Source organism: Colossoma macropomum, unplaced genomic scaffold (genome assembly GCF_904425465.1).
Source record: "Colossoma macropomum unplaced genomic scaffold, Colossoma_macropomum, whole genome shotgun sequence".
Lineage (NCBI taxonomy): Eukaryota > Metazoa > Chordata > Actinopteri > Characiformes > Serrasalmidae > Colossoma > Colossoma macropomum.
The window spans coordinates 20,683,511-20,705,532 of record NW_023494801.1 but is presented as its reverse complement, the minus strand read 5'-3'; the positions used below and the strand labels follow the sequence as shown (position 1 = coordinate 20,705,532).

Below are 22,022 nucleotides of genomic sequence, written 5' to 3'. Positions count from 1 at the left end.
TTCACTGAGCTGTGCACAAAACTATTCTGAATTTCTGAGCATATTACAGAGAAGCTGCACTCAAAAAGTTGGAAATTTAAGTGTTAACCTTAGGCAAGTTCTACGTTACCCTAGTTTATGATCTGAGACACCATCCAGTGTATTCTCTGATACTATGTGAACACAGTTCATCTACACACTTGAAAAAGATGTCTTTTTAAGGAAAGTTCTTTAGTAAAGGCAATGGTTTTCTTTAGAATTGAGTTCTATTTAGAACAATTTCATGCTGAAATGGTTCTTTACATAGTGAAGTGGTTCTGAAGGTGTTGTATATTTTTGAAAAGACTTCTCTATAGCACCAAAAAGGTTCAGCTATTGTTACCATGTCAAGCTTGTACCGATAGAAGAACCCTTTTTTAGTGCTATTAGAACCATTTATTTAAAAAAAATGGTGTTCTAAAGAAAATCGTACCAACAGAGTGTCCTAAATAGGAGTGTCCTATTTGATCTGACTGATTTATTAAAATGACAGCAGCTAAGCTAAGAAAAGCTAATGTAAGCCCTATTGGAGTTGGATTAGTTTTACCAGATGAGGTATAGTAATATAATATGTGCGTGATTTGACTGGCCAACTCATAAGGGATATAGGAGCTGTGTAATTTCTCCAAAAGACCCCAAATAGCTCAGATTAAAACATCATTGCGCAGACGTTTACCTCAGCATTATTCAACAGGCACCACACTTCCGTCTCTAATCATACATCCCTATCCTGATCTTACTTCAAAAACAATAAAACACATTGGGTGGATAAATGGTAAAATGTTAAATAATACCAAAAAATGAGTCTTGTCTTGAACTTGAGGATTTGGGAATTTTGTCAAATCAAGCTTTATATAGCTGTTAGCCTTGTCTTCAGTGCAAAAAATGGAGGTGCTGTTTTCTGTTCCTTAGTTTTGTTGTTTTGTCATTATCAATTTGAACAGGGCTGCTATTACTGAGGGAGCTCTGAGTTCAGTGTGTTATAGAAGGTGATTCACTTCTAAATTATTATTTATCAGACTTGTAAAAACTATGGACTTGGCAGGTTAATACTGGATTAAAATCACGGATCTCACCGGTAATCACTCAAATTACAGCACCTCCCCAGGTAAAACCAATCCAGCTCGAATAGGGCTTTAGTTAGCTAACTGATCTTAACATTTTTCCGCAAGGTTATGTATCATTACCTCCATAGTTTAATCCAAAACTTTTTTTCAATCATTATTTTGGAAGTTACGTTTTTTAATTTAGAATGCGATTCTAAATTAATTTGGCGGGCTGGATAAGAACCATTAGGACAGTCTTGATTATTTAAGCGTCCAAAACGGTATACGACCATACTATAATGAATGGAAATCTAATGGTGATGTACTACTATTAACATACTATTTATTATGGTAGTATGCAATTTTTGACAGAGCCTTAGTATTTGACACCTCTGGATTATGCCTTAGTCTAGACTAAACTGCAGTGACAATGGTGTTTCATCATTTAAAAACCCTATTTTATCTAGGGTTAGGCTTAATCTGGGTCTGGGAAATCCGGTGGATTGGTACATTTACACTAGCAAAGGTTTTACTAAAAGTTTTCAGACCGCAAGTACTCCGACTGGAAAACAGCTCCTGTAAACCTTCCGAGCTGTGGAGGGCGGATACGTCGTAGGGAGTAGGCATTAGGCGTGATGCCTTCCGAATGGGACGCGCCCCTAATCCATCACCGCACCGGCTCGACCAGCACTGACAGCCGGTGCTGCTGCTGCTGCTGCCCTCAGCGGCGGCTAAAACAGAGCGGCTGGACCGGTTTATGGTAAAAAAAATGTCGGATTTTGAGGAATTCGAGAAACAGCTAAGTGAGAATAGACAAGGTAATACAGTTTAATTTGCTTCCATGTACTGTTGCTATGTTTACACTCTGCACCTCGCAGTGCCGTTTCATAAAAGGCTTGCATGTAGCTTGCTAGCCAGCTGGCGAGCTAGTTTTGCATTTGCAGCTCTGTTTAAATCGTTAATTTAGCTTTCTTGTTAGTGGGCAAGAATTCACTGAATGGTCTGTCAGCCGTTAGCTATCTGTGTTTCACGGTTCAGTCTCGGTCCAGTCAGCTGGTCAGTCAGTGACCGGTTTTTAATTCTTTAATCTGTAGCTCAGGATGCCAAAACACTCAGGACTGCGAAATCCTTACAGTTTTATTCAAGGTTTTAGCTACGCCGATTATATGAAGAAAACCTGGACGCCTGACTAAACTAGTTAGGTTAGCTAGTTTGGTCAGAACATGACTGCCGTCTGTCCAGCTGAGTTAGCTTGGCTCACACAAACATCTGTGGGCCCTATTGCGAAATAGGCCTGTGTATTTTATTTTTTAAAGGTAACCTGGAAATGGCTGTATATTAAGCAGGTGCTGCTGTGATGTACAGTAATTTCTTTTAAATGTCTTGCTCAGTTTTGACATCATAGCTGTAATATGAGAATGTCACAATGTAATTCAGTTGTAGATATTTTATGGCCCCTCCTAAATCTTCTATTAGTATCCCATTTCGAAATCAATAATTTGACAGCCTGCATTGTTGATTCCTTTACTTTTCCTATAGAGAGAGAGAAGGAGAAGCATAGGAGAAGGAGCCGCAGTGGCTCACTGAGTCGTGGTGAGAAGCATCGCAGCTGGAGCAAAGACAGAGGGAGCCGCAGCCGAGAGAAACGCAGCCGCAGTCGAGACCGCAAGAGCCGGGATCGCCGGAGCAGCTCCAGGGACCATAAGAAACACAGGTGTCCAAAAGATTCTCAACAAGCCAAGGTCTTATCTAATGTATAGGAGAAGAAATCAAAAGCTCAGGGTTGCTATCCAGACTCTTGGCATTCTGACGTCTCCTGTGCATCTCTACTGTTGGCAGTTGTAGTAGAAAAGAAGTAGGTGCAGAGATAATAGTTGTGTTATTTGGTTGGCAGTTTCAAAGTGTCGTGGAATAGACTTGTAGGCTACTTGAAGCTTGAAAAATGCCTGGTTTAGGCGTATGAGTCAGATTCTCTCCGTTTTCTGAATAAGCTGTTGGCCTACACTTTTTCTTTTTTTGTGTGTGTCCTCAGCTATTCTCCTCGACGAACAAGAAAGAAAAGGACATACAGATACTGGGATGTTCCACCCCCGGGGTTTGAACACATTACTCCAGCGCAGTACAAAGCAATGCAAGGTACAGCAATTGTCCTCCTTTACCCATAGATCTAGAGCCAATGTGCTTAGGCCGGGTTCTGTACAGTGTCGGAAATATCTACAGTATAGTGCAATATTCATACACCACCCTTTATTTATTGAATTTTTAGTCAGGTTGCCCATTAAGTACACATTATCATTTTTTCCAGAGATATTAAAAAATTTATAAACTAGAGTTCAAAATAAGGATGAAAAGATCGATCTCCCCTCTGCTTCAGATCTGAAAAAATCCACAGGTGTTTCTGTCCATCCTTCCACTGTGAAAAGACCACTCAACACTATGAGTCTGAAAGGACATGTAGCTGTCAAGAAGCCATTACTGAGAATGGGAAGGGGACGAAAAAGAAGAAAATTTACAAATCAAACAAAATAACTGCTGTTTTTCTCAGAACAATGGATTGAACACCTCCATTCAGTGTATGAATGAAAATATGTTTGGGATAAGGTAGTTCTTAAGAAGCAGAAAGCACTTCTAACCAACTTCTAAGACTGAACTTTGGACTTATAAAAAAATGTAAAAAAAAATCATGTCTGGTCATTAACTTTAGCAGAGTACTGTATATATAATAAATATAGGAGACATGCATGTTGCTCATTATATTGGTTAAGTTTTGCTGACAGTTGTGAACATGTGAACTCTATGTTAAATATACCTGTATGAAAAATATTCTTTTCAGTTTGTTGTTTTGTTTTAATACTGTAGTACTGTTCCAGCTCTGGATTAGTTCATCTATTTATGTAGTAAACATGAGTCATCATTTAAAAAGTTAATGTCTAACCTTTAACTGTCATCAGCTGCGTAACAACTGAGCCACGGCATTCTTTTAACTGACTTATATTGTGTACTTGTAAATAGATCTTTTAATTTATTCTTCTCTAATTAATCTTTGAAACTGTCGTAGCTGCTGGGCAGATCCCCACCATTGCGCTGCTGGCGACGTCTACCACAGCCGGAGTGGCTGTGACGCCAACACAAGTGCCTATTGTTGGCAGCCAAATGACCAGACAAGCTCGACGTCTTTATGTTGGCAATATACCCTTTGGAGTGACTGAGGTAAGCTTCTTAAAATAGCAGCCCATGTGTTTCATGGTAAACAATTGTCTTGATAATTTATAAGGCATCAGTATTTTTTCAATTGGATTATGATTCCTGTCAACAACTACATTTTCAGAATGCCACCATTTCCCGTCTGCTTCTCTGTGATGGCAAGCATTTGACCTATGAGTGCTCTTTGTAGCAACTGTTGGGAGCTTGGACAAGCTTATCAATGGCAAAAATAACATTCAACCTAATGAATGCAGGTTTGCTAAGTAATGTTACATTTCCAGTCTAAAATGCAGTGCTGCCATGTTGTTGTAGCTAAAACTAGGCCAGTTGAAAACAACAACAGATTTGCCACCATGCATGATTACATGCTAAAAAAATAAAAGTTGACCTATTTTTGTTTTCATTTTTATTTAATTTGCTCCCCAATTTTGTCATTGCCAATTCTACCAACTAGTTAGGCTTCCCCTTCAATCACATGATGCTGCCAAGCTGGGAGGGTGACGGCTAACACACTTCTTCCGGGTCACGTGAAACCACCTCATTTTTTCATACTGCTGCTAAGACAATGTCATTGAACGAAAACGCTTGGACGAAAACGCTAACTGCCAGTTCTATTACAGACATTCCTATTACTTAAAATCGTGCTGAGTTATGGGGAAGGGGAAATCCACCCTACTCACCCAGAGAGAGCAAGGTCTTAGGGCTTTCTTGGACTCCCAGCCATGCATGTCTGTGACACCTGATCTTTACAGTGACAAAATAAATGTAACAATGCATTTCCATATTTTGAGCTGTGTGCTCATTTCTCATTAGACTGAATGGGATTTTGAGTGTTCTGTAAGACTTTTCTAACCTCACAGCAGTGTATTGCTAAAACACATCAGTGGGCTGAACATGGATAGATGAATTACTTTAGCTAATTCCAAACAGAATAAATTACTGTTTATGATTGAAATTCCTAGTAACATCCTTTATATAATGTACTGCGTATCCTGTTTAGGAATCAATGGCAGAGTTCTTCAACACCCAGATGAGACTTGCTGGGCTTTCTCAGGCACCCAGCAACCCTGTGCTTGCTGTGCAAATTAATCAGGACAAGAACTTTGCATTCCTTGAGGTAAATAAACTTCAGTCAGTGATTTACCTTTTTGTGCCTAAAAGGGGAATTGGTTTTGATGTAAACAGAAACTGCTTAGTGTTTAACAGTGAATATACATGCTGATTTTTTTTTTCTAGTCACGTCTAAAGTCACAAGGAAAATTGCAGAGTTAGTGGTATGGTGTGGTGCTGAACAGCCGAGTGCAGCTATTTTTAATCTGTGACAATGAAACGTTCGGACCTCCTTATCCAAATGGTGTTACTATTAAAAGCAGTGGGGGGCATTGCAGTCCAAACCAAGTTTAGAATTACAGAAAAAAGTATGGGGTGCTTTTCCTGTTTGCTGTAATATTATGTTAATTTTGTGTTGTGTGTTTTAAAGTGTTTTCAGAGTGTATTTTTGCACATATAAAAAGATGTATTTTTAAGATAATTGCAGAGCTGATTTAAAGGCATTCTGTAAACTGCATTAAAAAAAAAAAAAAAAGAAATTTGGTGATTTATAATTTGCAATAGTTTTCTTCACAAAGTTCAACACTGCCCTCTAGTGGAAATGATTATTTTTGGCAGACCTAAAGCTTCAGTAAAGCATTAGAGTTTGGAAGCAAATGCGTGTGAGATCATATTTTCTGACCCCACATAACCTTGTCTGTTTAGGTTCCCTTGTAGAATGAGGTGCTGCAATGTCCTCATGACTGCAGCGTCTTATGTGTAAATCTCTCTGTTTCAGTTCAGGTCAGTAGATGAGACCACACAGGCCATGGCGTTTGATGGAATCATCTTTCAAGGGCAGTCACTGAAGATCAGACGGCCTCATGACTATCGCCCCCTGCCCGGCATTTCTGAGCAGCCGGCCTTCCACGTTCCAGGTTAAGATTAGCACAAAGTGGCAGTCAATGGGCCAGTTTCCCAGATGAAGAACAGGCTTAGGCCTGGACTAAAAAGGATTTTCATTGGTGAATTACCTTTGGCATTGGATTTAATCTGTGTATGAGAAATAATTGCATTTGTTTTGAAGTGACTGATATGATCCTTTCAGTTAGTCACTAATCAGCTAACACTTAAACAGCTACAATTTTAATGCAATATAATGGCTTCTTTGTTCCACTAGGAGTTGTGTCCACAGTTGTACCAGACTCTCCCCATAAACTCTTCATTGGAGGTCTGCCCAACTATCTAAATGATGATCAGGTATGGCTTAGCCTTTGCATAAAATGTCATTTCAGTTATTATCTTAAACTCACTCCATCCATCTAAGAGCAGCGGTAACAAGCATGCACGTTTTTCCAGTTGTCTCTAGAAAGGCTTCACTTATTTATGTTATATTGATTGAGCCCAGTCATGCTGTTAACTTTTCAGTGATTTGAACTTCACCTCCTGGGTACAGATGGCGGTGCCAACAGTTATAGCTGAATATGATTGATTTTAGGGAGAAATTTAACATGTACAGTTGCACTCCCCCACTGTTTTAAACATGGATATAAAAAGTCTCAGATGTATTATTTACATTATTTTTTCTTTAATATGTTACTTCACTCAAAAAATTTGCTTAAAAAGCTACTGGATAGTTTAAATGCCTATCTGTATTTTGATTTTCTAACTAGACCCATTGTCCCACTTATTTTAACAAGCTTAGCCTCTTTATGAGTCATCTGTGCCATTCTAGCTGGTGTTAACAGTCTTTACCCACAGTAATGAGAATGCTTTGCCATAAATGCATTATCCACTGGAATAGGATGCTAAGACAGGCTAAAATTGCTACATTTTTCTTGGATTTCCAGGGACAAATTTACAGATGTCCAAGGCTGAAAATTTAGGAAAACTATCAATTTTTAATTAAAAAATGAAAGAATGAAGCCTGCGCTCTGTACTTTATGCCATTTTCAGCTGTCCTGTCAAATCATCAATATACCCATTAATATCATAATAGATCTGGTTTGGTTAGATCTGTCCTTAAAGCCAGGCGTGCACTACACAATTTTTTGCTTGATTTTAGCCTAAATTTGCCCCTTTTATACATTTTTTACAGTCTGAAGCGAATTTCCAGAAGCCTTTTGACGGCTCTGATGGTCTGGTAGTGTGGGAGGGAAAACGAGGATTAATGGGAGGCCTTCTGATATTTTCAAATGTTTGATTTGTATAATCAACAGAGAGCGTGAGTATGCACAGCAATGGAGGGGCTGCTTATTGAAAACTGATAAATAAATGCGTGAGTGCCTCTGTTACTTTACTGTCTTTATAATAACCAGAACACGTTGCCAGTTTCATGATAAAATGCTTCTTGGGGTCTATGGAGTAAATTCTGTGCCAAATGTTTCAATTACAATAATTAAATCCACAAGCAAGTATCAAAATGTCCAACATATGTTGCAAATACAAATGACAGTTAAATCAAACCAAATTTTTCAAAAAGATTACATCTTATTTTGACTCATTTTGATATATATATATATATTGCTCATTTTGCCAGTGTTTCATTTTTTTTCCTGTTTGCTGATTTTACTGATATATTTTGTTTCTGAAATTTTTCTTTTGCTTTTGACATTTTCACAAGGGCAGGTCTTAGAATAGGGTTTTCACCCGCACTCTCTATTGGTCAACTGATTTGACAGGTCTTCTGAACGCGTAGCCAGGTATCAAGAAAACATATATATATCAGCAAATGCAAAAAAAAATGCAAGCAAAGACTGTCAAAATGAGTAATATATTTATATGAAAATGAGCGAAAGAGTAATACTCTTTTTGGAAAAAAAAAGTTGAAATAGTTCATAACTGCCATTATTTGTATTTGCAACATATTTTGGATGCTTTGGCACTTTGCTTGTGGAAACTTTTGGCACACTCCTCAAAGGTCTCACTGCAGATTAGAAAGATATCTGTGTTTCCTAACCCCATATTTATGCTTGGATAGTGATTTTATGCACACATAATATGCATAGCGAAAAAAGCAGACAAGTCTGGCCCAGTTCCAGTTTCATTTGTGTCACGTGATAACGGCAAGATTTGGAATTTAAGTGTTTATTTAGAAAAAGAAAAAAAAGAAATTCTGCAGAAGTCTGATGTTAAGTGTGAGATGTTCTGCAAAAAAGTAGCCTCAAAATTAGTCTGTTTTCAAAATCTGTTGGGAAGTTGTGTAGTGTATGCCTGGCTTTACTTTATACAACATTTAGTGGGTTAGCATACATATAGACATTTTATAAACATAGTGTTGATTTTAGACATGTCTGAAGTAGATAGACTTTCTTTTTATGGATTAGCCCCAGATTTACTACTCAAAATACATTTAGTCCTCAAAATAAATTCCTACCAACTACTACATTAACTGCATGTTGACATTTAGACTTAGTGGCTCAGTGTCTAATATCTCCTACTCGTATATGACGTGATGTTTGTAGTTGGATGGATATTATGATTTTGGAGTTAAGAGAAGGTAAGATTGTTTGACTTCATTAGAAGATTACTGATGTAACAATCCACATAAAAACTAGAAATGATTCCATTGTAGTCTCTAAAGAGAAAGGGGAGTTAACACGGCTCCTCAGAGAGAATATAGTTGTTAGCTAATTGGAATGTAACTGCCAGACCAAATTACTAGATTCAGATGGAGGTGAATGTACCCTGATATTCATTTCTTTCTTTTTTTTTTTTCTTGCAGTCACTGTTACTGCTCTGAAACTCACAGCTCTTTCATTTTTGTTCCCCCCACTTTGTCCCCAGCTAGGGGCCTGTAAGATCGTTAAGTCTGCGCTCATAATTTGTTCAGTATTACTGATCTACTGCTGCCATGCCAACATGTAATACAAGGCAAGTAAGACATTTCCGTTCCTCGCACGGATACACTTCCTGCCAGCAGGGTTCCCCCGTTGGCTGCTCTCTTTCTACCATCACTCTTTCGGAGCGCGTTAACCCGCAGAGGGTTTCTGGGTAGCGGGGAGGGGGTGGCGGGTGGCTAGCTGGGGTGGGTTAGTTTCATTAAAGGCACAATATTTAAGAATAATGATGGTGGTTTTAGTAGAAACATACAGTGGTATGTTTATTCCAACAATTTTTAGAACATGAATATTCTTGTCATTGCATAGTACTGTACTGCACTAATTTCTGTTAAAATAACAGAGTCACAGATATAAGCATTTCATTACCATCAGTGTAGACTTTGTTATAGTATATATGTTTTTTTGGGCAGAATCACTGTTTCATTTTCAAGTTAGTACTTTTTTTTTATAAACGTTTCCACCAGGACAAGGAAATGCTAGTGTCCTTTAATTATGCTTGTATGTTATTTATCTTACATAATGTTATAATACTGCAGCAGCAGTAAGTTTTAATCTAAAGGAATGTGATATCTTTGGGTTTTTTTCCTGCTGTCATCTCTTGCACCCCAATCATTCCACCACTTAATTTCTTTACCTACAAGTCTTATAATGGAAAAGAAATATGTCTTTTTGCTCATCTCATTATACTCTTTGCCGCGCTAAAGGTTTTGTCCTCCTCTTTTGTGCAGGTTAAGGAGCTCTTGACATCATTTGGACCACTCAAGGCTTTCAACCTTGTTAAAGACAGTGCTACATCACTGTCGAAAGGTTATGCTTTCTGTGAATATGTGGATATTGGTGCCACTGACCAGGTAAACAGATGTTTCTGTGAGAAAAATCTCTGTATATAGCTGTAGCTAGGATTTGCTGGCAAAAAACAAAACGGAAAAAAACAATAGGATGCTGATGCAATATTTCTACAATTTTTAGATGAGAAAAAAGCTCATGGGCCTGGCCTGTGACTCACTCACTCATTCACTTCCATTTCGGGACTTTTTTAACATGCCCTCACCTTCTTGAAGTCAGAAGTGGCTACTTGCTGAATAGGGAGGAGGTGACAGTGAGGAGTGGATTATTCAGTTATTCAAAAGGAACACTCTCACCTTCAGTCAGGTTAGCTTCAGAGTATTAATCAACAAGTCATGCAGACTTTCTAATACAAAACACTTTTTTAATGTAGCATATGCACATTTTGTGAAAAACTGTTTTGTTTGGCTACAAACTTTGGGTTAACATCATGTTATATTGCCTTTTTTGTAGAGTAGGATAAAGTTTTATCAACAGTAATTCATAAGAGATTAAGAGAGTAGTTTGCAACCTAAAGCAGAGCAAATCAAATGTGTCTCATTCAACGTTTTACGAATGTGGCTTAAACTGCTTTGTCAACTACTTTTTTCAAGGTTGAAAAGGAAATGCATCAGGTCACAATGATTACTGAGGAGGTTTTGCTGCTTAAGTTGACACTTATGTTCTCTCAGTTTCTCAGTCCTTTAAGGGCTCATCTAACACACTTCACTTGAGCTAATAAAGTAACGTAATGACCCTTAGGATGGCATCAAGGGCTTGGACGAGGGCTTGTTAAAACCAGTTTTGAAATGGGTGAATACTCACATACTTATTTAGCAGGTTGAAGATGGGGGGGGGGCACTCACTCAAGTAGCTTTCGATGCTTTATTTACGGCATTTGGCAAACTGTACATTTACGGCATTTGGCAAACGCTCTTATCCAGAGCGTCTTACAATTTTAATCATTTTTACACAGGTAGGCGAAGGTAGTGTTAAGAGTCTTGCCCAAGGACTCTTACTGGTATAGCGTAGTGTACTTACCCAGGCAGGGGATTAAACCCCAGTCTACAGTATAGAAGGCAAAGGCGGAGGTGTTACCCACTACACTATACCAACCTTCAGAAGTGGTGCCTCACATCAGTGACAGTCTGTGTCCTTGTTAAAATATTTTCATTGTAAGTCCTTTGGATTACACCCAGAATTTTTCATGATGTATTCTGTCGATGACATTCAACAAATTTCTGAATTTGTTGAATGTCAGTTTGTCAGCAAAACAAGATGCTAATGTGACCTTCATAACGAGGGAATGACCTATATACACAATCCAAGGCTAAATGAAAGTGTTTGTTGTGTTTAGGCGGTGGCAGGGCTGAATGGCATGCAGCTTGGTGATAAAAAGCTCATCGTCCAGCGGGCCAGTGTGGGCGCAAAGAACGCCAATCCAGTAAGTGCCAGTGCCAGACCCACATTGGGCTCCTTTCATTTTCGATTTGCCAAGGTCGCCAATGCAGATACAGTTACTTTCCTTCGCATCCTTATCCCACCATGCTGGTGTTTTTTAGTTGTATCAAATACATAGTACGTTCCATCCTTGCATACCAGTTTGGTTCGACATAGTCCTTGTTGTCCTTGCCAGCTGGTTTTAGGCATTCGGCAACCATTCAGTGGTCTCTGGTTGCCCCCATAGCAACTTTTTGGGGTTTTTTGAACAGTGATTTGCTGAAAAAGGGAAAAAATGAGGTAATGCATGAGCAAACTGTTAAAATTTATTGCAATTCGTGTTGTGTGTAGACTGCCATCATAGAGACACCAGTAACTCTGCAAGTTCCTGGGCTGCAGAGGCTGCAGAATTCTGGTTTGCCCACTGAGGTGTTGTGTCTCCTCAACATGGTGATGCCTGAGGAGCTGCTGGATGATGAGGACTACGAGGAGATCCTGGAGGACATCCGCGAGGAATGCTGCAAGTACGGCAACGTGCGCTCCATTGAAATCCCACGGCCCATTGATGGCGTGGAGGTACCCGGTTGTGGCAAGGTCAGTCTGTGGAAGGAATATGTTGAAAGCTATGAGCTTTCTATGGTGCTGCTTCACAAAAATAAAGTCACTGTATAATTTGACAATTGTAACTTCAATCTAAATTCAATAAATTCAAGTAATTAAAGAATTCATAAATGAAACAGGCATTCGGAAGACCCGTAGTTTTACTAGGTAAGATGAAAGAACGTGCTTCCATGCATTGATTTTTATAAGTCTGTGAGAAATATCAAGTTTTGTTTATGAAGCTTAACGCTAGCGAGTCACCAGTAGTGTGCTCTAGCAGCACAACTGAACAGAGCAAGATGATCTGCCTGCATGTCCTGCACATCATGCAAAAACAATGGTTTATGGTTGGCTTATTTTCATGTCAGTCAAATGGTTCATTCCTGTCAGAGCCACAGTGAAAACTCGGCAGGAGTCAGACGTTGAGCATTCGAGACTCTGTTGTTAACCATCTGTATTAGAGCTCTAATTGCAGGTGACTGTCATTTTCAAAACAGAAACTGCATTAATTTCCAAGAGTAAATGAGAATAAGCTGGTTAGCGAGCTGTCCTTCCGGAGATTAAAAACGTATTAAAACTGCACCAGGCGATAAGACAAACACAGTTGGGTTTTGCATGTGCTTTGATACAAAACAGTTTGTAAGTTACTTAAAATGTACATATATAAATATATCGATTCTAAATATAGTCGTTTAGATTCTGAAACATGGTCAGCCCCTTGCTCATTGAAAAGACTTTACAATTGTTTTCATTTTTTTTAAGAAAGTGTGGGTTGCCAGATTGGGCAAGTTGCACCCATTTTATGTCAGTAGCTATGACAGTAACTCATTATGAGTGATGTTTTTCCATTACCTTGTAGCATTTCAAGTTAAAAAAAATGTTTTCATTTAAAGCAACATTATGTGACAATTTTACCTTACAAGAGCTTCAAAATAGCTTCAAAAACTTATAATAGGGGGGAATGATGTTTCTGTCATTTCCACTCAGGGCACAGAACGCCTGCTATAGCACTATGTAATTTTGGAGCAGCGAGCACAAAACCTTGCGAGAGATGTGTAACACATGGCACCACATTACACATCAACAACTATGGCTCTTCAGCAGAGACTGCCAAAAGACAGAAACAGTTTACAACAGAGTGTCAGTAAGGTCAAACCCCTGTAAATCAGTTCTTGGTCCTCTATACTTCAGAAAAACATTCTGTTGAAAGGACTGGCTTTTCAATAATACATTTTTGAATCATTTAAACTGAATTCAAAAGCATATATAAAAACCAAAAGAAATGAATGAAATGTATGCAATAGTATTATTATAAAGGCGAATTTCTAATATAAACTTGTTTTTGGTTTTCTGCCCAGCTTTAATTTTGGTGCCTCTCTAATAATTATTGAAGAATTCATGCTCAAAGACAGTAATGATCATGAATTTTGTGCACATACTGAAGAAGAATGCTCTCTGCACACATAAATGATTTTTGGCTTTGTTGACAAAGACTGCTTTTGTTTCAGATCTTTGTGGAGTATGGGTCAGCGGCCGACTGTCAGAAGGCCATGCAGGCCCTGACCGGACGCAAGTTTGCGAACCGCGTGGTGGTCACCAAGTACTACGATCCAGACATGTACCACAGACACGAATTCTGAAGGTTGAGACTAGACTGACTCACCAAAATGAAGATTGCAGCATAAGGAAGGAAGGAAGTCAAGATCGGTCCTGTTTCCTTTCGCTGTTACACAGTTGCTTTTTTGCTATTTATATAGTTTTAAAAGAGATGATGTGAGTAGGCCAGCTTCTAGATTTCTGACCAACATTAGGGCATAAAAAACTAGTACTCATCTGTGAAGTGAAGTATTTTAACAAACTGTGACAAAAACCTTTAGCTTTTAGCTTTTAGTATTAGCAGAGATGATCAAACTTTATATTAACCCAAAACCAAAAGATCCAGCCAGCATTTATCTCTTTCTTTACAATCAAATATAGCATTTATCTTCAACGGCAAAAGAATGAAACGCTGTGAAATTACATTTTAGCTGTGCGCTCAAGCTTACCTGTTACCTGTTCTTTACGATGGCCTTGGTTTTGTTCTAGATGAAAAATTAAATTAGATTTTATTGTAGTTTGGTTAGGGTAACAGTGCTTCATACCAGCAAAATGTAATTGATGCTATTCTAAATTGTTGTATCTTGTTGTAAGATAAAATGAAAGTGTTCATATATGTTGATTTAAAAGCTGCTAATAGAGTGTAAATACTGTACCTATAAAAACATCCATAGGTCTACACTGTGTGTGAATAGAAATAAGCAAGGGAGAATGAGAGAGAGAGCAATTGTGCACAAATCTGCCTGTTCATCCAGATATTTGTACGTATTATAAGAATTCATGGCCCAAGTTCTGTTTATAATGAGAGCATTACATCTTACATTTTACCCTCAAGAAATCCAGAGACACTCAGTAGGAAAAATACTGAAGTGGTTTGGTTGATGGTCAGAATATGCATTTGAAGTAACGTTATATTGTTTACAGCAGTTTTAAATTTGAGGAGTTTATAGAACTGCCACTAAGAAGACACTACAGTTCCCCTAAATCACAGTTTTTTGTCACATTTCAAGCATATCCTTCATGACGCCACATCTTAAGGGTGAAAAAAAATCAAGTAATCAATGAAAAATATCATCTATGAACAATCATAATTTTACAAAGAATGTGAAACGTTTTAGCGATTGGTTTTGTAAATTCAAACCTGCCACTGCCTTGCCTGCAATAAACAATGCCTATTGCAATACTTCAACCTCCAGTTTGTCAGCTGTACTTTAATTCAGAAGTATTGAGTATTATTAGCTACATTTAATCCCTTCTCATTTTTACAGACCTGAACTGACTCCATTGTGTCATGACTTTAAATTTTTAAAATGTTGTCTGAGTTACATGGTACTCAATGTCGCCCTCTGCTGGTCACTTTGAGGAAATAAGCCTTTTTCAGCCACAATGGTAGTACAGCTCAAGCACTGTTTTACACTGCATCATTTTTAGCTCAGTTGTAACTTCGATTTGGCACTTCTGACAAATTTTCACAATCTGGAATGATTGACAGCACAGCTGATCTGACCATGTGAAGGGAAAGCAAGTCAATCTTTAGCCCTCCTCCCAGCTCAGGAGGCCCTCTGATATTTTCAGGCATGTTTGATTTTTACAACTTTCACAAGTTCTGTAGTGTGAGATGGTCAGCGACTTAACTTTCAGGTAACAGCCAATGACAGAGAAAAAAGATTTGCATGCACTCCGTCACGTGAGCAGCAGACAGCAGGGACAGAGGAGCTGCTTGTTGAATTCAGAGTAAATAATCACTCTCTTAATGATTTCAAGGCAGCAGTCAGTTCTTAGTAAAATATTTCACTAATTTATTTTAATTTCATTCAATTTATTCTTTCAATTTATTGTACTTATTTTTTGTATTATTTTGTCATTTTATCATTACTATTATTGTTTTACTATAGTTTTCTACTTTATCTGTTTTTAGATAATGCTTTTTAGCTTATTCAGTGGTTTTATTCATTTACTTTTAATGTTGATTTTTTATCTATTCTTTTTTACTAATCTGCTTAACAGGTTTAATTTATTATCTTGATTTGTCTTATTTGTCTTAATGTTTCCTCATTTTTATTTACTTTTAATAATTTTAATTAATTACGTTTAATAATTTTAATTACGTTTTAATAATAATTTTGGTCATATTTTATTTCCTTTGTTATACTTTTACTATCACAAATGTATATTTACTCTTTTCAGTCCTTTCTTTTTTGTGTAATGCTCGGTTACATTGTAAGTGAAGATCAGCCTCAATGTGCTCCGAGTTTAAATAAAGGTGGATTGACTGACTGATTTGTTGATAAAGGTCCCAACAGGTTCGGTCCAGTTCAGCTTTTTTGTGTCACGTGATAACGCGGGGCGAGCTGGGAATTTGAGTGCTTTTCGTAGCCGAAACGTGTGTTCTACTCTCTTTATGTCTCAGTTTGGGGGTCCTCACGACAAAATAACAGGACTTGCTGTTAAAGACAGACGTTAATTGTGTGATTCTCTCCGTTTTTCAGTCAGTTAGGATTTTAAAAGTCGTGTGGTGTAGCTTTACTGTTCTGATGCGGAGACAGTTTGAGACCTCTGTCCTTAACGAAAAAGACCACTGCTTTTTGGTGAAAGGACCCGTCAATATCAAAGCACATTTTACACAGTGTCGAGGCTCATTTGGCTTTACTGTTTTACTACTTCGGGGCTCATTTGGCTCTACTGTTTGTTTTCTTCATTTTGTAGAACCGTTGAATAAAAGCAACTGAACACTTGAGGTCGTGTTGAGAATAACATCACGGTTGTGATGATCTGTCTGTGATTAAATCACAGTCCTGGTGTTGTTAGCGATGAGACAGTGACGTGGTACCGTGGGTGATAAGGACAGTTCAGTAACAATGTGGAAGATATTCAGATATTTCTGAATATACATATATCTGAATATATATATATATATATATATGTATATATATGTATATATATATATATATATATATATATATATTATATATATATGTATATGTGTGTATATATATATATATATATATATATATATATATGTATGTATATGTGTATATATATATATATTATATATATATGTATATGTATATGTGTATATATATATATATATATATATATATGTATATATAGGATTACGTAGGATTATCTACCTATCAATCTCTCTCATATATATATTGATAGGTAGATAATCCTACGTTAGGCTGTATGCAAATTTTTCAGCGGGTCTCTAGAAGACTATTGGCCAATCAGAGCTCAGGGGGCGGAGCTTTCGGGAATGCGGGCGTGCAAAACAAAATAGCGCGGCCGACCGGCCTCGGAGACTAACAGCAGTTCAGCTTGAAGGAGAGTCGGTGAAACATGTCGTCTGTGAAAACGGATCAGTCCTGCAGCAAATTTCAGGCGAACATATTCAACAAAAGCAGATGCCAGAACTGCTTCAAATCCCGTGAGCTGCACCTGATGACCAGTGAGGAGTTTGACCAGGTGAGGCTAAAGGCTCGCGCTGACAAGATGATACTTGACGCAACGTAGCATAACGTTAACTGTTAGCTGCCTGAACGTGAGAGCTGTAGCAGCGCTGATCAGTGATTTCAGGTTGACTAGAGTTTATCGAAGACTTAGGCTGTCAAAATGGTGCAGTTAGAGTTTCAGACAACTTAATTCAGTCACCTGTCGGTTTACGTACATTTCAGTTGACATTTTAAGTAGTTTATGTTTTTTGAAGCTCTGGTGTTTAGATAAATCGATTTCCTTTATGTTAAAGTTTTCTGTAGAGGTTCTGTGAAGTCTGTATGTTAGCCCTGTGATGAAGTGTTACTCACTCCTAGTCTGTCAAGAGAGGAGAGGCGAACGAAACTGTCTCTGCCAACACAGGTTAGAGATGTAGATTAAAGATGAACTTGAACTACGCTTGTTTGTATTGTTTTATTGCAGTATTACAAATAATTCAGTACACTTTTAAAAATATTTTACTACAAAGAAGTTATTTTCTAAGTAGGCAAGACATTTCCAGAAGCATGTGCAATCTTTAGTTACCCAGACAGTGTTAAAGGGGAATTCCACCAATTGTTTCTCCGTCATTTAGAGTGGTTTGATATGAAAAGGTTCATTGCAGCTAAACTCACTGACTGAGATTCATTTACAGTGGTGCCGATAGGAACCAGGTATCATGATGTCTACATTTTATTTACAATCCAAAACGACTAATGAATCTACACATACTTGCTGTGTTTTATATGTAATGTTGGTAAGTGTAAAATAGTGGTAAATGTTGTTGGAACCTGTCCCTGCGGACGGTTTATATTGTAGAATTCTGAACAAATGCATATTGGCTTTTGCACCATGTAGGCCATTTTGTTGACCTGGGATTTTATTCATTTTACTGCATTTGTAACCAAACACACACACTCACACACATATGATCCAAGCCGCTTATCCTTCCGGGTCACGGGGGGAGCTGGAGCCTATTCCAGTGGTCATCAGGCGGAAGGTGGGAAGCACCCAGGACAGGTCACCAGTCCATCACAGGGCAGACACACAGACATATACATGCACACGCTTACTCACACCTAGGGGTAGTTTAGCGTGTCCATTTGGCCTGACTGCATGCCTTTGGACTGTGAGAGGAGACCAATGCAGACACAAGAAGAACATTCAAACTCCACCCAGAAAGGACACGGCCAGGAGTCGGACCCAGGCCGTTCCTGCTGTGAGGTGTCAGCACATTTGTAACCCTTTAGAAATAAACATTATGTTTCTCCAAATGCTAATCAGGAAATGTAGTCCTGATTTCTACATTTTAATGTCACAAAGGTTTATGTATCAGCATATGTACATGAAAAATTCCTATATCAGTGCATTTCTACCTGTGATATGAATACTAGCCCACCAACAATTGGTCACAAAAATTCTAAAACGAGTTTAGTTGTTGAATTTAGCCAGCTGTGTTTCCTCCACATTATTTCTTTGCACTTAAATAGCCTAATTAAAGCTGTTATATTAGCAGTATGTTTGATTGATTTTTAAAAAATATCCTGTTATTTGTAAATTCTTTCATTCTTTTTACAGGCAAAGCCGATCTATGCGAGCTGGCTGTGCCTCGCACCCGAAGGGACTGACTTTGATAATCCGATGCAGCGATCCAGGGTACAAACAGTGTCAAGGGAGAGGAATTTGTTGCTTTGAAAGTATCTTGCTGAGGTCTGGGAAACATGACGTTTGTTTGTTTGTTTTCAGAAATGGCAGCGCCGCTTTTTCATCCTCTATGAACATGGCAGTCTGCAGTTTGCTTTGGATGAGTCGGTAAGAGAGGAGACTAGTAGGCCATCATGCATGCACACATACGCTCACAAACAAACAAACCAGGAGAACAGGAATAGGTCTGGGTGGCTCAGTTGCTTCATGGATTTATGAGGGTTCTGTGCATGTTGTAGCCAGATGTGCTGCTGCTGGTTAGACACAGCGGCAGGCCTCTCCAACAATGTAGAACAGAACTCACCTCATGGGATGAAATGTAGGCCATGCTTTTAGTCTCCACAACAAATTTCACGCAGATTTGTGTAAACAGTCATCAAACACAGGTGGTGGAATATCTTACACTTTGGGTTGGGATACTTTCTTGGACCGAGAATGTCATGGAATGATTTTGAGAATGATTTCATCCATTTTGTATGAAGTAAACAACCATCGCAATTAATGTGAATGTGGCTATTGCATCATGTAGCTGTCTAGACCTCTTCTGACTGAATACCGTCTGCTGTGTGTTGTTTGTTTAGCCCAGTACTATTCCACAAGGCACCGTGGACCTGAATCTGTGCACTGAGGTGATTGACGGTGAGGCCAGGACGGGGCAGAAGAATGCTCTTTGCATCATCACCCCGGAGCAGGAGCTCTACATCCGAGGAGACAGTAAAGAAATCATTAGCGGGTCAGTCACAGGTCTCATTAGTTAAAGACAGAGGTGTGTGTAGTGCCATAAGTCAGTTCCGAGTAAGAATGGCACTATGAAATATGCGCTATATGTCCAAAAGTGAATTCATCTACTTTAAGGTGCAACAATTACTGAATCAGTTGCGCAGTAGGTAACACTCAGGTAACACTCACCTTTAGAGAAGGCATTTCTGTGAAATTGAAAATAAAATCTATATTTTTAATTTAATGCAATAATGTTGTTTTATTTAAACTCTCTCAAAAGTATTGTAAAAAAATCATTGTTATGGTTTGGTTGGAAACAAAGGGAAATGCCTAAAAGGAAATTATTAAATCAGGATCTAGGTAGGTACAGCCAAGTGAGCGTCCTAACCTAACTGAGTCCCATTGATTAGGACTTCAGGAGCTGAACTGAAGGCCTAATGTGTCAGATTCACCACTAACAAAATTAGGAACTGACAGTGGAATCAACCAATCACGGTTAGATTTTCAATGGGTAGAACCAATTTTGTGTGAAAAAGCACCACCCTAGGCCTTCTGGGAGTCCCAGATACTTCACTGGCTGCGAGCATGAGCCGTAGTCTAACCAGGTTTTAGTCGGATGTTAGAAATGGAAAACAGCTGCAGTAGCTCTATAGCAGGGCTCTTTACTGAAGGAGTCACTGTAAACTGCTACAACAAGGTAATGTCTGTCACGTGCTTCAAACAACATCTGCTGTTCATGTGAATTGCTATTGGCTTAATGCATACTGGAGTCCCATAGGGTCGCTAGTACAAATCAGCATTATTATAGAGGGTTTTTTTACATTTAGGGTGATTTTTGACATTTATGACCTGAACTGAAGGCCTTGACCTCATTAATGCTCTTGTGGCCGCAGTCAGGTCCTCACAGCAGTATTCCAACATCTAGTCTAAAGCCTTTTCAGAAGAATAGAATCAAACTCTGTATTACTAACCTTGGTTTCAGAAGAACAGTTGGATGATCAGATGTCTACAAACTTTTGGACATACAATGTATTAGTAATTAAGTAGTTTGTGGATTATTTTGATGATTACTTATATATATATACTTATATACATTACTTATTGAAATGGCCAAGCAAAATAAGTGGACGTCATGGAACGATAACAAGTAATGCAGAACTTCAAATATTCTGTAATACTTAGATGTTGGATAAAGATTACTTAAACTTCATTAAAAATGTTAAAACACTATTTTGAAAATGCATCAGAATCAGTTTTTTACTCTCATTGAGATCAGATATCATTATAATCAGTATGTTTTTGAATCAAATAATCAGATTCACTCAAGTAATTGTGATGGCCCTAGTTCTGTGAAATGTGGATGTACTGTGGTTATAATTATGAAAATTCTTGTTTTTTTTTTTTTTGGAATCTCTTTGTGGTTACAATTGTGTCTTTTTATGTGTCCAGTTGGAACGAGCAGCTCACAGTTTTTCTTCAGACCAATCAACAGAACCGAAGAAAGAAGAGGAAGGCGTCTTCTGTTCAATCCCAGGTGATCCTCTCAGTCTAATTAAAGTGATCAGCTTCAGCAAGACACTAAAACCTTCAGCATACTTTGTTCATGTTCATATGTTCACTTTGTTATTTTGTCTTACCAGTGTGGTCCCTTTAGACAGAAGTGGGAACTCTAAACCTATTTATCTGCCTCTCAGGAGCAAACTTGTGAGAAAGCAGTGTGTAATATTGGAGCCTCAGAAACAGGAGCAGCAGAAAGCAATGAACCCTGCAGTCCAGAGCAAGATGATGGACTGAGTACAAAGACTTGGGCAAATAGGAGAGACCAAGATGGGACAAATGCTCTTGCTACTGAATACCTGGGCCCAGGTAAGTGTCAAAAAAAGAGGAGGAGTTGGTGAGAAAAAAAGTCTATTCTAAAAGTCTTATTTGTGTAGACTTTGTAGTAACTTAAAAAAGAACAGTCTGTCGAGGAGCCAAGAGAAGGTGTTCGAAATTTGCTTCTTTAATTTTGCACTAAAACTATAAGGCTAGTGTAGCTAAAAAGTGGAGGAAGCTTATACCCCAACCAATTAACACTGTACAAAATACAAACAATATGTCAATAGACCTGCCTATGTGGTTTCTGACACTGTATGACATACTGTTATCTATAAAAATGGACAAAGGTACATAGCATAGCTAAAAAACAGTAGCAGCTTCAAACCTGGATTGTGACATATTTTAGTTCATTATCTTGTTAAAGGATTTAAATGAAACCGCAGCATTGGCTTCTTGCCTGCATGGCTGTGACTATTCTGTGTTCTCTTAAAAAAAGATGGTTCTTCAAGGGTTCTTTAGTAAAGACAATGATTCTATATAGAACTATGAACACTTAAAGAACCATTTGCATGCCTAAGGGTTCTTTGCATGGTGAAATCATTCTTCAGATTGATGGAGAATGTGTTGTATATGGTTCTATATATGAACCTTTTTGAAAAGGGCTCTTCTATTATTGCAGTGTCTTGTAACAATAGAAGATCCCTTTTCA

At 38.2% G+C, this 22,022-nt stretch overlaps 2 protein-coding genes across 3 annotated transcripts in view; both read left to right on the top strand.

Moving 5' to 3' along the window:
* The first annotated feature begins 1,820 nt into the window (after positions 1 to 1,820).
* On the top strand, positions 1,821 to 14,789 carry LOC118821802 (splicing factor U2AF 65 kDa subunit-like). The gene is made up of 11 exons (XM_036590531.1): positions 1,821 to 1,882; positions 2,604 to 2,778; positions 3,097 to 3,200; positions 4,123 to 4,274; positions 5,269 to 5,385; positions 6,097 to 6,235; positions 6,478 to 6,557; positions 9,868 to 9,990; positions 11,322 to 11,408; positions 11,756 to 11,998; positions 13,513 to 14,789. The coding sequence occupies exons 1-11, from the start codon at positions 1,822 to 1,824 to the stop codon at positions 13,642 to 13,644; spliced, it is 1,413 nt and encodes a 470-aa protein (XP_036446424.1). The 5' UTR covers position 1,821; the 3' UTR covers positions 13,645 to 14,789.
* Positions 14,790 to 16,908: 2,119 nt separating this feature from the next.
* LOC118821597 (myosin phosphatase Rho-interacting protein-like) overlaps positions 16,909 to 22,022 on the top strand; it is a 28,632-nt gene continuing 23,518 nt past the window's right edge. For both annotated transcript variants that reach the window (XM_036590294.1, XM_036590293.1), the window contains exons 1-6: positions 16,909 to 17,065; positions 18,650 to 18,727; positions 18,818 to 18,883; positions 19,357 to 19,508; positions 20,945 to 21,029; positions 21,190 to 21,361. In XM_036590294.1, the coding sequence (XP_036446187.1) occupies positions 16,940 to 17,065; positions 18,650 to 18,727; positions 18,818 to 18,883; positions 19,357 to 19,508; positions 20,945 to 21,029; positions 21,190 to 21,361 (679 nt within the window). In that variant the 5' untranslated portion in view covers positions 16,909 to 16,939. The remainder of the gene's footprint in view (positions 17,066 to 18,649; positions 18,728 to 18,817; positions 18,884 to 19,356; positions 19,509 to 20,944; positions 21,030 to 21,189; positions 21,362 to 22,022) is intronic.

What these genes read in the sequence shown, in the direction of transcription:
- LOC118821802 (XM_036590531.1), top strand. Translation starts at nt 1,822, where the DNA reads ATGGTAAAAAAAATGTCGGATTTTGAGGAATTCGAGAAACAGCTAAGT. An exon ending in AGAACTTTGCATTCCTTGAG is followed by an intron (nt 5,386 to 6,096) that starts GTAAATAAACTT and finishes TCTCTGTTTCAG; the next exon opens with TTCAGGTCAGTAGATGAGAC. An exon ending in ACTATCTAAATGATGATCAG is followed by an intron (nt 6,558 to 9,867) that starts GTATGGCTTAGC and finishes TCTTTTGTGCAG; the next exon opens with GTTAAGGAGCTCTTGACATC.